A 13794-nucleotide genomic window follows, 5' to 3' on the forward strand; every position below is an offset into this window, starting at 1 on the left:
GCCAAATCCCCAACCCAGTGAGGCACTATCTTAAAAACAAAAACAAAAACAAAACCACAAAGCTATCTCACTATGAGATAGCAACCTCCTGAGGACCAGCAAGACATCAGAGAAATGCCAGCCCTTTCGGTCATCCCTAAGAGGTTAAGCTGCTTTGAGGGACTGTGTTTTCTGGTTTTGATTCCTTGATTTGACCCCATGTAACATGAAACGCATTCCAAGCCCAGAGACGCTTTATTGGGGCAGGACCTGGGAAGGAGGCCTGTGAGTAGAGGCTGTGCGTTACTTTGTGCCTCTTTTGTTTGTACTTTTTGTCATGCTGGGAGCTGCAGCCAGAGAGGTCTTGGATGCTGTGGCTGCTAGAGCCCCCTTCCTTGCCTGGACAGAGCCTTTCTGGTTCCTGGGAACCTGTTTCTTGGTAGAAGAGGCCATCTGGGTTGAAGAGGTAGCTTTAGGGGCTGCCTCCTTCCCGGGCTCTTCAGTGACAGCAGGGCTGCAGTCCCCAGCCATGGGCACAGCAGGCAGCAGGGGCAGGTCTGTGAGGACAGGCTGTGTCTCCATCCTTGACAAGTGCTCCGTCAGGGCAGCCTGCTGCCTGCGTTCCTGATGCTGATGCAGTTCCTGCTCCAAGTCCTTGAAGAATCCTGGGGGGAGAGGTGTAGTCCTGGGTTCAGCCTGAGGGCCTTGGGCTCAGGGATGTCCCTGGTAAACCACTTGCCATCCCCAGTAAAAGGAGTATCCATCCCCTAGTTAGATCCTGTCCTGATCCAGCCAGAGGTGGATCATTGGCACTCCCTCACTGTTGTGGAGAGCAGGTGGCCCTGAGACTGATGGAAAGTGAGCATGTAACCCCCAGGGACTGTGCCATGCTGGGAGGGTGACACATCCCACCATCCTGAGTGGCACTCTGGAAACAAGAAGGGCCTGGGGTGGAGGAGACCGCAGAGCTGCAGAGAGATCCCTCCACAGAACTAGCTGCCTAGGACAGTGTGGTGTGCTCCCCAGTCTCCTGGGGCGGTGCGAGCCTGGGGAGATGGCAAGGTGTGGAGACAGTCACAGTCACCTCGCTCTGCGCAGAAGGGGCCATTGAGCTCTGGAAACTCCTCCTCCTCGTCCGAGGATTTGTCCTCCTCATCCGAGGTCCACCGCTCCAGTATAGGCTGCTTGTCCAGGTCCAGGAGCAGCGGCAGGGCTCCTATCACCATCTTCCTGTAAGGCAGGGGGAGCAGAGGCTACCCACGAGGGCATCCCTGCTGTGGGACCTGGGAGGGGACCGTGACATGCTGTAGTGCCCATACCTGGACGGGAATAACTTTAGGAGATGGGCCTGGGATCAGCCTCAAAGAGCAACGGGCTGACTCCCATGAGGTGCTGGATATGGGACTGGAAGGTGACAGACTCAAGTCTAGGGGCAGAGGGTATGAGGACTTGCAGGCTGACAGTGGCTGCCTAGAGCACAGGCGACACTCAGCTCACCTTCTGTCCCTCCTCACCTGTAGCCATCCTGGTTGGTGCAGGGATTTCCACACAGGTTGAGAATGAGAAGGCTCTGGGGGAGCTCATCTGTATGGCAGAAAGAATGGGGTCTCATGCCTGCTCTGTACCACCCGCCAAGAGAGACAGGCATGGGGACTACAGCAAAAATCACAAGGAGCTTGGAGCCGAGAGGGAGGAGGACCCCACGTAGGACACATTGCGTGTACCCGGGCAAGGTGTTCCTACCTAGCTTCAGTGTTTCTATCAGGTTCTCAGAAAGGTCCAGAAACTGGAGGTACTGCAGGTCAAGGAGGTTTTCCACGTGCCTGATTTGGTTTCCTGCCAGAGACAGGAAGCTGCAAGGGAGAAGGGAGGGACAGAGACAGGGCTGAGCTACAGGACTGCTGGAGGAGGAGGACGGAAGTGGGAGGAGGCACCAGGTACCTAGGCTCCCTGCCGGCTGACAAGTGGGGACTCAAAGTCTCGTGGGGTGAGGGAAGCAGGGCCAGACTCAGAGAGCCCAAGCCAGTTCTAGGGGTGTAGCCAGTTTCTTGCCATCTGCCACCCACCCCTTACTCCTTCCCTGCGTTGGTCCCACATACCGCAGGGAGGTGATGCACGCCAAGTTCTCAATGCGCTGGATCTTATTCTGCAGGAAGAAACCAGGGTGGGGAAACCAAAGTAAGGCAGCTGGGTGGAAAGTCTTTTGAAGGGGATGAAGGTCTAAGAGCATGTCTACTCTCAGGAGCTCAGGAAAGATGGGGTAGGAATCAGTCTTTTTGCTTTGTGTTTTTGAAATGAGGTTTCTTTGTGTAGCCCTGACCGTCCTGGAACTCACTGTGTAAACCATACTGGCCTCAAACTCAGAGATCTGCCTGACTCTGCGCCCCACCCCCCCAGTGCTGGAATTAACAGTGTGTGCCACCACCACCCAGCCAGAAATCAGTGCTTCAATTCAGGAGAATTCCTGATTCATTTGGGAATGTTCTCCTGACCAAAACACCAGAAATGCAAACAAAGCTGTTCAGCTGTTTTCAGATTAGACAGACTAAGTGCACAGCAGGGAGGGGACGGAAGTGTGGGGTAGGGGGTTGGGGAGGGCTTTACCGATTGCAGGTAAAGGCTGTGAATATTCCGGAGACGCTCTAAATTCCCGATACAGGTAATCCCTTCCCCATCCAGGCGGACAGTCTCCAGATCGTCGAGAGTGTGAAACCTGGAGGACAGTAAGCAGGGTGCTATGCTAGGGTTCATACCTGTGGCCTTCAGTAGATAGGAGGGAGAGAAGAGGACATGTTTCAAGGAAAGGAGGAAGGCTGAGTGGCTTTGAGATGTCAAGGACAGCTTTGAGACACTAGTCTAAGTCATGAGACTGGCTGGTTTCAGACACATGGCTCTCCAGTGGTGGCACTGAAAAAGCCAAGCACAAGCCCTCTGGATAACTGGTTGGTGGCTCTTCATGCTTCCTAGAGATTCAGAACAAGAGAAGCTTTCCTTGGTGGAAGCAAGGCTGATAAGGATAGATGCAGAAATACTCTCATGTCTCCTGGCCAGACCTTTCTCCCTTTTGAATGATCATGGAAGGAAAATCACTTCTATTCTTACTCTCATTATTTCCAAATTTACTGAGCAGCCTCCAGACAAATGACATAGGTCCTTGCCCATCATTATTAGGGAAACCAGGGAGATGTCTATGACAAGTGGATGCCAGAGGTGGGTACAAGAAACTAAGAGTTGAGCTGTATACCAACTCCAGACTGGGGGGGATCAGGAGCTTCCTAGAGAAGGTGACCAATGCAGAGGCAATGAGAGGGGCAAGGGAAAGGGGACAAGGAAGCATTTCAAGCAGAGCAAACAGTGCATGCATGCGCTAATCCAGCCTGTCTTGGTCTTGTGCCTGTGAATCCTTTGGGTACCGGAAGATTTGGATTCTAATTCAGTAGGTTTGAGACGGGTATCTTCTTTTCTCTCTCTTAAAGGCAGAGAGCTTCGTGTAGCCCTGGGTGGCCTCAGGCTTTCTATGTAGCTGAGGAGGATGGTCTTGAACTTCAGATCTTCCTGCCACGACCTCTCGAGTGTCAGGATTACACCACAGCCAGTTGTGGTTCTTAGCAATGTGTCAAGTGAGCTATATACCCTGTGGAAATTCTTCATTTCTAGCAAGCCAAGCTCTCAGGTGATGTCAAACTGCTCTGACTAACAAGGGGCAAGAACATAGTGTGAGGGCTGGAGAGGTGGCTCAGAGGTTAAGAGCATTGGCTGTTCTTCCAGAGGTCCTGAGTTCAATTCCCAGCAACCATATGGTGGCTCATAACCATGTGTAATGGGATCTGGTGCCCTCTTCTGGCTGCAGGCAGATATGCATTGCATACATACTAAAAATATTTTAAAAAAAAGAACACAGTATGAGAAATTGCACACTTGTGGAGCGTGGCTGTAAGGTTGGTTTATGTTTTTGGATTTTATTCTAGCTGTAATAGGTTGCTGAGGAAGTTTCTACCAGGGAGTAACTAGATTTATCATTTATAACAATCACTGGGGCAACAACAGTGTGGGGAGGCCAGACTGGGAACTGGGCGGAGAATTTTGGGGTTTGCTAAGTAGTAGTGGCCTCCAAGGCAGCTGAGGATGTACGAAAAATCGTCTTTAAGGAGTAAAAACCAATTGGAAAGTAATACTGATCGGTGCATGGAATAACTTAAGAGACAATCATGAGTTGCGAAGTCTGTATAGCTCAGCAACCTGAACATCAGTGTTTCCGTTTTCTATTACCCTTTCCTTCCCGTCCACTCACATCTTTTCTGACAGGTCTTCATCTTCAGGGAAGGTCAAGTTCCGCTTGGTGATAAGGGCTTCAGTAATGTGGACACCTTCCTCGGTTTTCTGGGTAGCATTCTTAGCTGGGGAAAGACGAGCCTTTTGTCACCTGTGTTCATTTTTTGGAGACCCGACCTTCCTGTTGACCAACTGTTCTGTCCGTCAACTCACCTTCCTGCTTGTCTCCTGGCATGATCTAAAACAGCGGCTGCTTGAGGCAGATCGACGAAGAAAAGCTGTGAAGGTTAGACGGTTGGGAGGGTTGAACCCAGGTTAGAGGGAAGACTAAGGAGATAAGGACAGGGGGTTCTGAGGGTTGTTGGGGGTGCGGTGGAAGATAGGAGTAAATAGGAGCGAAGGATCTGGAGTTACAGGTGTGTGGCGTGGCTTTACTGGCCTTAAACTGAAAGGACCAGAACGATGAAAAAGAACCGTTCCTTGAAGGCTCGCGTCGTTGCTAGGAGACAGGACGCCAGGTCTGACGGACCCAGGGCGGGGGGGTGGGGAGGAGCGAGGGCGGGCACCACAGACCCAGCTCTACGCATGCGGATAGCTGCTTCATCCGGCGGCACGCCCGCTGTTTCCGGCCCTGGGTTTTCACTGATGCCCCACAATCCTTAGCTACTTCCGCCTCCGGACAACACTCATGGGAACTTCCTGTAAGGATGGCTGCGGCGGTGGCTTGCATACTCCGAGGAGGTCTCCCGCCCCGGGCGGGTAAGGAGTGGCCCAGGGCCCCACTGCACACAGGCTGGCGCTCTCTAGCCCTCGCCTCCCTCCTTTCCTTCTGACCTTTCCCGTAATCCCTGGCCGTCGACAGCTCTCGGAGACCCTGCCACTTTGACTGGGTCCAGTTACCAGCCTGTGACATCCCTTCCACAACTCCGCCCCCCAAACTGGGAATCATAGCAACGCTGTCACCAAAACTGTTTATTCTTACACCCCAGGACTCCGCTTTGGATTTTTCTAACCCTTCGCTCAGTTCTTACTCCTGACCCCGGAGAGTCCTTGCCAGAAATTGTATGTAGTTTTTCTTAAGGTCTTAGCCCAAACACAGACTCGGGTCTTCTCCCAACTACCCTCTCCATAAAGCAGGTTCCTCGGTAAAATCTTTTGCTTGTATCTTGATTATTGACATTCCCGCTCAGTCAATTCAGTCTAGTTTTGCCGATGCACTTGTCTCGTCTGCGATGTTAAACTTCACGGAGAGCTAGCAAGTGGCATGCATTAGGCACTTAGGGAGCAAACTTGACACCAAACTGTAGGATTGTAATGAATGTTTTACGCTCATTGCTTCAAAGCAAAGGCCCCTTGAGAGGAAGGCATTTTTACTCTCTTAAGAATTATTTATGTATAGGAGTGCATGGTAGCAGTCTTCAGACACACCAGAAGAGGCATCAGATCCCATTACAGATGGTTGGGAGCCACCGTGTGGTTGCTAGGAATTGAACTCGTGGCCTCTGGTAGAGCAGTCAGTGCTCTTAACCACCGAGGGAGGCATTATTAACCCCTCTTTACAGAAAAGCACACGGAAGTTTGGACCAGCTAATAACACTAAGTTAGAGTGGAGCCTAAAATCCAGTTCCGTCTCATTCCAAAGGCACTCTTAATAGACCTTGTGCTCCTTAACAATAAAAACCTCTCACCTTGGCAATCTTCCATATTCCCTTGAGTCTTCTAGCTGCTCCTTTCCCTGAGAACCTACACTGTTGGTCTTTATGTCAGGGAGAGTCACTTTGGCTCAGAGCTTTGGCGTATTTCCTTAGTTGCTGAGGGGCCTTTTCCTTCCTTCCTTCCTTCCTTTCTTTCTTTCTTTTTTTAAAGATTTATTTATTTATTATGTATATAGTGTTCTGCCTGCATGTATGGTTGTGAGCCACCATGTGGTTGCTGGGAATTGAACTCAGGACCTGTGGAAGAGCAGCCGGTGCTCAGAGGTTTCTCTCCAGCCCCTGAGGGGCCTTTCAAGTTTTTCCTGTCAGCAAGATTGTGCCATTGGGCACAAAAAAGTCAGAGGGCAGCTTACATGCCTCTTGCCTACCATAGGGGTTTCCAAGGGTCGAGTTCAGACTGTCCGGCTTGGTGGTGAGTGCATTAATTGTACTGGATGAGTCATCTCTCAGGCCCTTAATTTTGCATTTTGAGTCAAGGTCTCACATTACTGAGTTTAATGGGGAACTCGGATCATAGGCGTTCACCACCACATCCGACCTGAAGACTTTTTTGGGAGAGTTGTGAGGATGTTGTAATATGTTTTTATTACCCCCTTCTTGCTTCAAGTTAAGAGCCTCAGAGCCATGGGATAGAGACATCATTATGGGGAGGGTTTATTAAAATACAACTTGCTGGATCCCACTACCAAGGTTTGGATTTCACAGGCCTAGAACAGGCAGGAAAGTATGTAGGTTCCCAGGCAAAGCTGACGTTGGTGGCTTGATGGAGAGGTTTGTGCTTCAAGAACTGCCGCTTAAAGCGAGGATTAGCTTTCCTTCACTTGCTCCATTTTTCTTGCTACTAGCGATGGAACCTTGGGCTGGGCAGGTAGACTAGTTCTGTCCCTCTTAGTTGCAGTCCCAGCCCAGATGACTGTTTTATGATTAAAGTTTTACTGGAGCACAGACTCGTTGTTACAAGTTGTTTGTGGGCACTGGTTTTCAGTTAGTTGGTTGGTTTTTGTACATCTTACTTATGTGTCTTGACAGCCGGTCTCCCTGTGCGTTCCCAGCCAGCCTGGCACTCAGATACAGCTGCCTCTAACTCCAGAGCCCTAAGAGTGAAGACGTGCACACCATGCCCAGCTTGCCTCGTCATCTTCACTGGCCCACAGTGCAGCACTGGCTGGCATAGAGCTCAAAGGCATACATTTGTCGACTAATCTGGCCTTAACCTTGGGGCAGTCCTGCCTCTGTTTTCTGAGTGCTAAGTTATATGCGTGTTCCACCATTATTAATGATAACCTAGGTTATCATTATTAATAATTTATTTTGTGTTTTGATTACATATACACACAGGCACACCCCACATTTCTGCCTGGTGCTTGCAGGTGTCAGAAGAGGGCTTTAGCTCCTCTGGAACTGGAATGACAGGGGCTTGGGAGTCATCATATAGGTGCTGAGAAGTGAGCTCAGGTTCTCTTATAGGAGCAAAAAAGTGCTCTTAACCAGAGCCATCTCTCCAGCCCCAACCATGCCTAGGCTTTTATGGCTTCTCTTAGCAGAGTTGAGTGACAGACTATTTAAACCCCCAAACTTAAAATATTTATTCTTTGGCCATTTAAGGAAAGGTTTTTCTTAATCCTCTCCCCATATGCTTTATTTGTTAATTTAAACATTTTTTTTCTTTCTGAGGTGGTCTTGTAATGCGTCTTACTAATGGCAATTCTGCCTTTGCCTCCTAAGTGTTTGAATTACAGTGTGCACGCGCTTCCTGGCTCTCCATTTCCTTTGTACTTTTTTTTTTTTTTTTTTTTTTGGTTCTTTTTTTCGGAGCTGGGAACCAAACCCAGGGCCTTGCGCTTCCTAGGCAAGCGCTCTACCACTGAGCTAAATCCCCAACCCCTCCTTTGTACTTTTAAAAGACTTTATCTTGTGAAAAAGAAAATCTTTTAAAATTCTAGGGCTATATGTAAAGAGGGCTTGTAGAGGGCTGGGTCTGGAGTCTACTTGGTAGAGTGCTGGCCAGCGTGCGTGGAGCCCTGTATTTAATCCCCAACACGCTTAAAGCGGGCATAGTGACATACACCCACAGTCCTAAAGACAGCACACGGGGAGTGGGCGGTGAGTTCAAGACAGCCTGGGCAATATGAGATCCTGTCTAAAAACAAACAAACAAACAAGAAGTAACAGCATCAGAAACCTGGAGAAAGGAGTGTCTTAAGGCATTGAGCCTGCTAGGGTCACCCACTAAAAGGAGAAGAGCTTTTTTGTGTGTGTGCCATGTCTAGCTCTGTGAACCATGCCTTTCTCTGTGGAAGTGGAGGTGTTCTTTTTGTTGGTTGAAGACAAGCTAGGTCCTCCAAGAAGCTGTATCTTATGTTGCCATCTCCCCTCAGGTTGGCTGCCTACCCTCCAGCCTGTGCGCCATGGCTCCAAGGCCGTGACCCGCCACCGTCGAGTCATGCACTTTCAGCGTCAGAAGCTAATGGCTATAACTGAGTATATTCCTCCCAGACCTGCCGTCAGCCCGAGATGCCTGCCTCCTCCTCCCAAGCCCCCCAAGGAGGTAAGGCAGCTCAGTGCATGTTACTTGGTAGTGGGCTGGTGACGCTGGACTCGAAGCCCTGTGGTTACTCACGTCAACAATTCACCTTCCCACCTCGAGCCCAAGGTTCAAATAGTGTGTGTGTGTGCGTGTGTGTGCGTGTGTGTGCGTGTGTGTGTGTGTGTGTGTGTGTACACTTGCCTCTGCTCATGGGTGGAGGACAGAGGGCAACTTTCAGTTCTCTCTTAACAGCTTGTAGTCTCTTGTTTCTGCCATGTTTCATGATCCTAACTGGCCCACAAGTTTCTGGTCAGTTCTCCTGTCTCACCGCAAGAGCGCTGTGATTGCAGATGTGTGGGGCCACCTCAGGCTTTTTTACGTGAGTTCTGGGGGTTGAAATCAGATTGTCAGGCTCTCACGGCAGGCACTTTTACTCTCTGAGTCTCTCACCCATTCCAGATCCTTTATAGTAAAATATAACTTGGTTCTGCATTGGTGCCATACTCTGCATTGCCTGGGCCGTCTGCATTTTCTGTAGTTTTTACTTGTCTCCCAAAAAAGCATCTGGAAGCTTTACAAGTCTGTGGGCGCAATTTCACTCGCTTTTTTTTTTTTTTTTTTTTTTTTTTTTTTTGAGGCATGGAGTCATAGGACCCTGCTCCTCAGTTGCTGAATTCATGTGTTCTCACCTTAGCCTCGGGGATGTGGAGATTACAGGTGTGAGCTACCACACCCCACTCTTTCTTGCTTTAAAGGAGCCAAAGCTTCCATGTTTTCCCTGAGCGGTGATAGAAGCTGCTAGGGGTGGTGTCACAAGCCTCCAATGTTAGCAGTTAGGAGGTGGAAGCTGGAGGATCAGTTGTCCAGGGTCCCCCTTGGCCATATAGGGAGTTCAAGGCCGGTTGGCACTAGATGACAAGCTGTTTTGAGCAAGCAAACAAACTGGGTGGGGCAGCACATACCTTTAATTCTAGCACTCAGAAGGCCGAAGCAAGAAGATTGCTTATGAGTTCTAGGCTAGCCTTGTCTACTTAATTAGCTTCAGACCATCTCAGACTATAAGGAGGCCCTGTCTTCAATTAAAAAAAAAAAAAAAGGCGGGGTTGGGGATTTAACTCAGTGGTAGAGTGCTTGCCTAGCAAGCTCAAGGCCCCAAGGCCCTGGGTTCGGTCCTCAGCTAGGGAGGGGGGGGAGCGCGGCATGAAGAAACAGCTCAGCAGTTACTGGTTCTTCCAGAGGACCTAGGGTGGATCCTAAACACACACAAGCCAGCTCATAACTGTCCGTAATGTCCTTCTAGGGTACTGCATACATAGGGTGCACACATGCATATAGATTTATTTTATTTATTTTATGTATGTGAGTACACTGTATCTGTCTTCAGATACAGCAGAAGAGGGCATTGGATCCCATTACAGATGGTTGTGAGCCACCATGTGGTTGCTGGGATTTGGACTCAGGACCTCTGGAAGAGCAGTTAATGCTCTTAACCGCTGAGCCATCTCTCCAGCCCCACATAATTTTTTTTTTTTTTTTTTTTTTTGGTTCTTTTTTTCGGAGCTGGGGACCGAACCCAGGGCCTTGCGCTTCCTAGGTAAGCGCTCTACCACTGAGCTAAATCCCCAGCCCCATAATTTTTTTTAAAAAAGAAAATGGAGTCCTCGGCTAGAGAGGTAAAGGCACTTTCTGCTAAGCCTGGGTTCTAGGGACCAGACTCATTTCCTCCAGACTTGATGACAACTTGATGACAAGTGTCTTTGCCCACTGAGCCATCTTTCAGTACCCCTGTCATACTAGGCATTGAACCACATACTGGACAAGGGGCCTGCAGACAAATTTTCCTGAGCCTTTATTTTAACTTTTCTCTTGAGAGAGCCTTTAATTCAATTTCAAATTTCGGCCTTTTCTTTTATTCTGTAGCTCAAGCAGGCCTTGAACTTCTGATTTTCTTGCCTCAGCCTCCTGAGTAGCTAGAATTAGCTTTACAGGCTTGTATTACTACAGTCTATAATGAAGCAACTTTTGTTAAATATGATAGCACAGGTTTCCTGACAAGGTATCTGGAGAACAGTCAGTGCTCTGAAGTTTGCAGACACTGCTCTGAGACCTGCAGTCCTCTAGGGGAAGTAGAAGGGTTATGGTGGGGGTGCTCCATGCTGTAGGCATCAGGTCCAGCTCCCCTACCCGTTCTCCAGTTTGTTACACATTCTGGCATCACTGAGCACTCGGTTGCCTGTGTGGGGAAAGGGAGGGTGCCAGACCACCTTCGTGTCTCCTCAGCCATTCATTCCTTCCTGCTACAGGAGTCAGGCCTCATCCGGCTCCTGCGTCGAGATATAGCAGCAGTTTTTCGGGACAACCGAATGATAGCTGTCTGTCAGAACGTGGCCTTGAGTGCAGAGGACAAGCTTCTCCTGAGGCACCAGCTTCGGAAACACAAGATCTTCATCAAAGTCTTCCCCAGCCAGGTAGGGTGGCCTGGCTCAGGCCTGTCTTCTCTCATGCCTGCTGGCTGCCCACACAGGGCACTTCCAACTTCTGTCTAGGCAGCCTGGGCCAGCTGCCCTAGAGCCTAAACTGTGGGTGGGGGCTGAGGAGACCCTTGGGTTGCAGTCAGCTTGGCACAGCCTGTGACTAAGAATCCTGTTGTCCTCCATTAATCATTCTTTCTGTGAACCCAGGTCCTAAAGCCTTTTCTAGAAGATTCCAAATACCAAAACCTGCTACCCCTTTTTGTTGGACACAATCTGCTGCTGGTCAGTGAAGAGCCCAAGGTGAAGGAAATGGTGCGGATCTTAAAGAGCGTTCCTTTCCTGCCACTGCTGGGTGAGTGGGCTGCCCTGCCTGGTAGAGCTGGGCCACAGTAGGTTGGGTGGGGATTGAGGGTGGCACTCAGCACCTGCGCTGTGGTGCTGGAAGAGATGTGCCCCCCCCTTATCTGAGATAAGAAAAAAGTATCTCAGCTGAGGTACAGAGCTGTGACCAATGTGTGTTGGGGTTCATTGTGCCTGTGACCCCAGAAAATTCAGATTTCCTGGGAACCTGTATTTAATACCCCAGCACACACTCCATGATTTTCTTTTTTCTTTTTTTTTTTCTTTTCTTTTTTTCGGAGCTGGGGACCAAACCCAGGGCCTTGCGCTTCCTAGGCAAGCGCTCTACCACTGAGCTAAATCCTCAACCCCCATGATTTTCTTTCGCACTGTTTCATTGCTAACCACACAGAGTATGCAGTGCCCCATCCTCCTGGTTTGTAAGTGTCAGACCATTGGCGGTGCTGTGCGGGCCGCTCCTCCAACCGTCGTCAGCACTGTGCGTCTTCAGAGACGTTTACGAGCCACTGAAGTTAGGGGGTTTGAGACTTGGTGGAGGCTTATGCATGTTTTCAAGGAGAGAGGAGAAGGGTGGATTCCCAACTGTGGGCTGAGGCGCAAGTGTGGCTCTGATTTTAAGACCAAGTGGGAGGGGGGAAGGCATGGGGAGCAGACTCTTGGGTTCGGATGATGTTTCTCAAGAAGGACGTTTGCAGGGAGCCTGCTGACCCTCTGCTCTTGCAGGTGGCTGCATTGATGACACCATTCTCAGCAGGCAGGGGTTCGTAGAGTATGCCAAGCTGCCCAGCCTGGACCGGCTACAGGGGGAGCTGGTGGGGGGGCTTACTCACCTCACGGCCCAGACCCGCTACCTGCTTCAGCACCAACCTGTCCAGCTGACCTCCCTGTTGGATCAGTACGTCAGACAGCAGCACGAGGGAGATTGTGCTACGTCAACCGAGGGGAAGCCACATCCTCCGGACCCTGCTCCAGATTCCTAGCTGACCTGCTTTACCCTGCTCTGCCCATAAACACACTTTGTCCCTGTTGTCTGTCTTGTTGTCTGGCAGAGATCTAAAAGAATTTGGAGTGTGGGAGTGGCCTTGTGTGACTTGGCTCTCATTCACAATGACCTCCTTGGGGACAGGCCTCTTGATGATACAGAGAAATTCCATTCCATAGTGAGGCTGCCCAATGTCCTCGGTTTCACTGATCACTGTCTTTAGTTGTTCCAACTAGGGACCCGATAGGAGCAGTCTCCTTCAGTTCTCCTGGCACAAGGCAGAGAGGATGGAGACCGTCTTGCCCAGCTCCTCGCCCACTATCCCTTGCTCTGTTTTCCCAGCCCACCTTCTTGGTTGCTCATGCCATGGTGCACCAGTTAGGAAGACTTGTGAATGGCACCTGCTGAATCTTGTGCCAAGCACAGATGCCAGCTCCTTTAGTCCCTACATTCAGGAAACCACAGAGGAGTTTGAGTTCTGGAAAAGGTCTTGAATTCGGTTCTCTGAGGCCTCAAATTCTCAAAGTAGAACTTCTTCATAAAGTTACTCACGAGTGGGTCCTGGTTGGCTCAGACTTTGGTGTTCCACCCTTCGGGTGTGCTGGGCTTCATAATAAAAATAAAATACCTTTTATTGACTTCTTTTTAAAGATTTATGTGTAAAACTGTGCCTAAGGGGGTGGATAGATGGCTCAGTAGTTAAGAGCACTGACTGCTCTTCTAAAAGACCTAGGTTCAATTCCCAGCAGCCACATGGTGGCTCACAACCATCAGTAGTGAGGTCTGATGCCTCTTCTGGTGTGTCTGAAGACAGATACTGTGTACTCACAGACATAAATAAATAAGTCTAAAAAAACCAAACTGCCTACGTTTATATCTGTGTACCATGTGTGTGCCTGGCGCCCACAGAGGTCAGAAGGCATTGATCTGGACCTAGAGTTCCTGGTGGTGGTGAGCCACCATGTGGGTGGGAGGTTGAACCTGAGTCCTCTGGAAGAACAAGTGTTACAGCCGAGTCTCCAGGTCTGAACTCTTGATCTTACAAAGTTATTGTCTGGGTTATTTAAAGTCCTCTCTAAATCCTCACTTTCCTTTCTTAAAACCATTTTCCCTAGTTACCTGTCCTTACAGATACAACACCTAACATGCTTTTCCTTATGAAGACTGGGGGAACTAGAATTTTTATTTAACATGGGCTCTGGGGGCTGTGGCAAGAGGCCCTCCTGAGTCTTCTAACCTGTGGCCTGCCATTGTCCTTGATCCTGAATGGATCAGGGTTGAATGTGGAGCACTTCTTAGTATTCCTTCCCAGACTTGGAGCAGTGCCCCAGCGTCTTTAATCCTGGACAGTTGAAGATCTGCAGCAGCCATCCTCTGGCCTGAGCCAGGACCAACTTCCCACAATCCCCACCTCTGCAGATGCCCAGGGATACTCAATCATTTAAAAGGCCCTTAAGGCTCTGGATGTCAGAGTAGCTCCTCCTG

General features: G+C 49.7%; 2 protein-coding genes across 3 annotated transcripts; one reads left to right on the plus strand and one right to left on the minus strand.

The window, feature by feature from the left end:
* Window positions 1-215: 215 nt before the first annotated feature.
* Lrrc46 (leucine rich repeat containing 46) lies at window positions 216-12371 on the minus strand. Of its 2 annotated transcripts, XM_087570759.1 has the most exons (9): window positions 12158-12371; window positions 4465-4529; window positions 4271-4376; window positions 2584-2692; window positions 2079-2125; window positions 1723-1832; window positions 1494-1563; window positions 1064-1209; window positions 216-644 (listed from the first exon to the last, which is right to left on the minus strand). In XM_087570759.1, the coding sequence occupies exons 2-9, from the start codon at window positions 4484-4486 to the stop codon at window positions 283-285; spliced, it is 972 nt and encodes a 323-aa protein (XP_087426885.1). In that variant the 5' UTR covers window positions 4487-4529; window positions 12158-12371; the 3' UTR covers window positions 216-282.
* On the plus strand, window positions 4914-13171 carry Mrpl10 (mitochondrial ribosomal protein L10). The gene is given in 5 exon segments (NM_001109620.1): window positions 4914-5010; window positions 8345-8514; window positions 10797-10961; window positions 11175-11319; window positions 12051-13171. Coding segments are annotated over 5 exon segments (789 nt in total). The 5' UTR covers window positions 4914-4958; the 3' UTR covers window positions 12308-13171.
* Window positions 13172-13794: the final 623 nt, after the last annotated feature.

Source organism: Rattus norvegicus, chromosome 10, assembly GCF_021556685.1.
Source record: "Rattus norvegicus strain SHRSP/BbbUtx chromosome 10, alternate assembly SHRSP_T2T, whole genome shotgun sequence".
Taxonomy (NCBI): domain Eukaryota; kingdom Metazoa; phylum Chordata; class Mammalia; order Rodentia; family Muridae; genus Rattus; species Rattus norvegicus.

Excerpts from the sequence above, each read along its gene's own strand:
- Lrrc46 (XM_087570759.1), bottom strand. The coding sequence starts at position 4,486 with ATGCCAGGAGACAAGCAGGAAG. Across the intron at positions 1,564-1,722 it reads GATAGAAACACTGAAGCTAG|ATGAGCTCCCCCAGAGCCTT; the intron begins GTAGGAACACCT and ends TCTGCCATACAG. Across the intron at positions 645-1,063 it reads CCCCTTCTGCGCAGAGCGAG|GATTCTTCAAGGACTTGGAG; the intron begins GTGACTGTGACT and ends CTCTCCCCCCAG.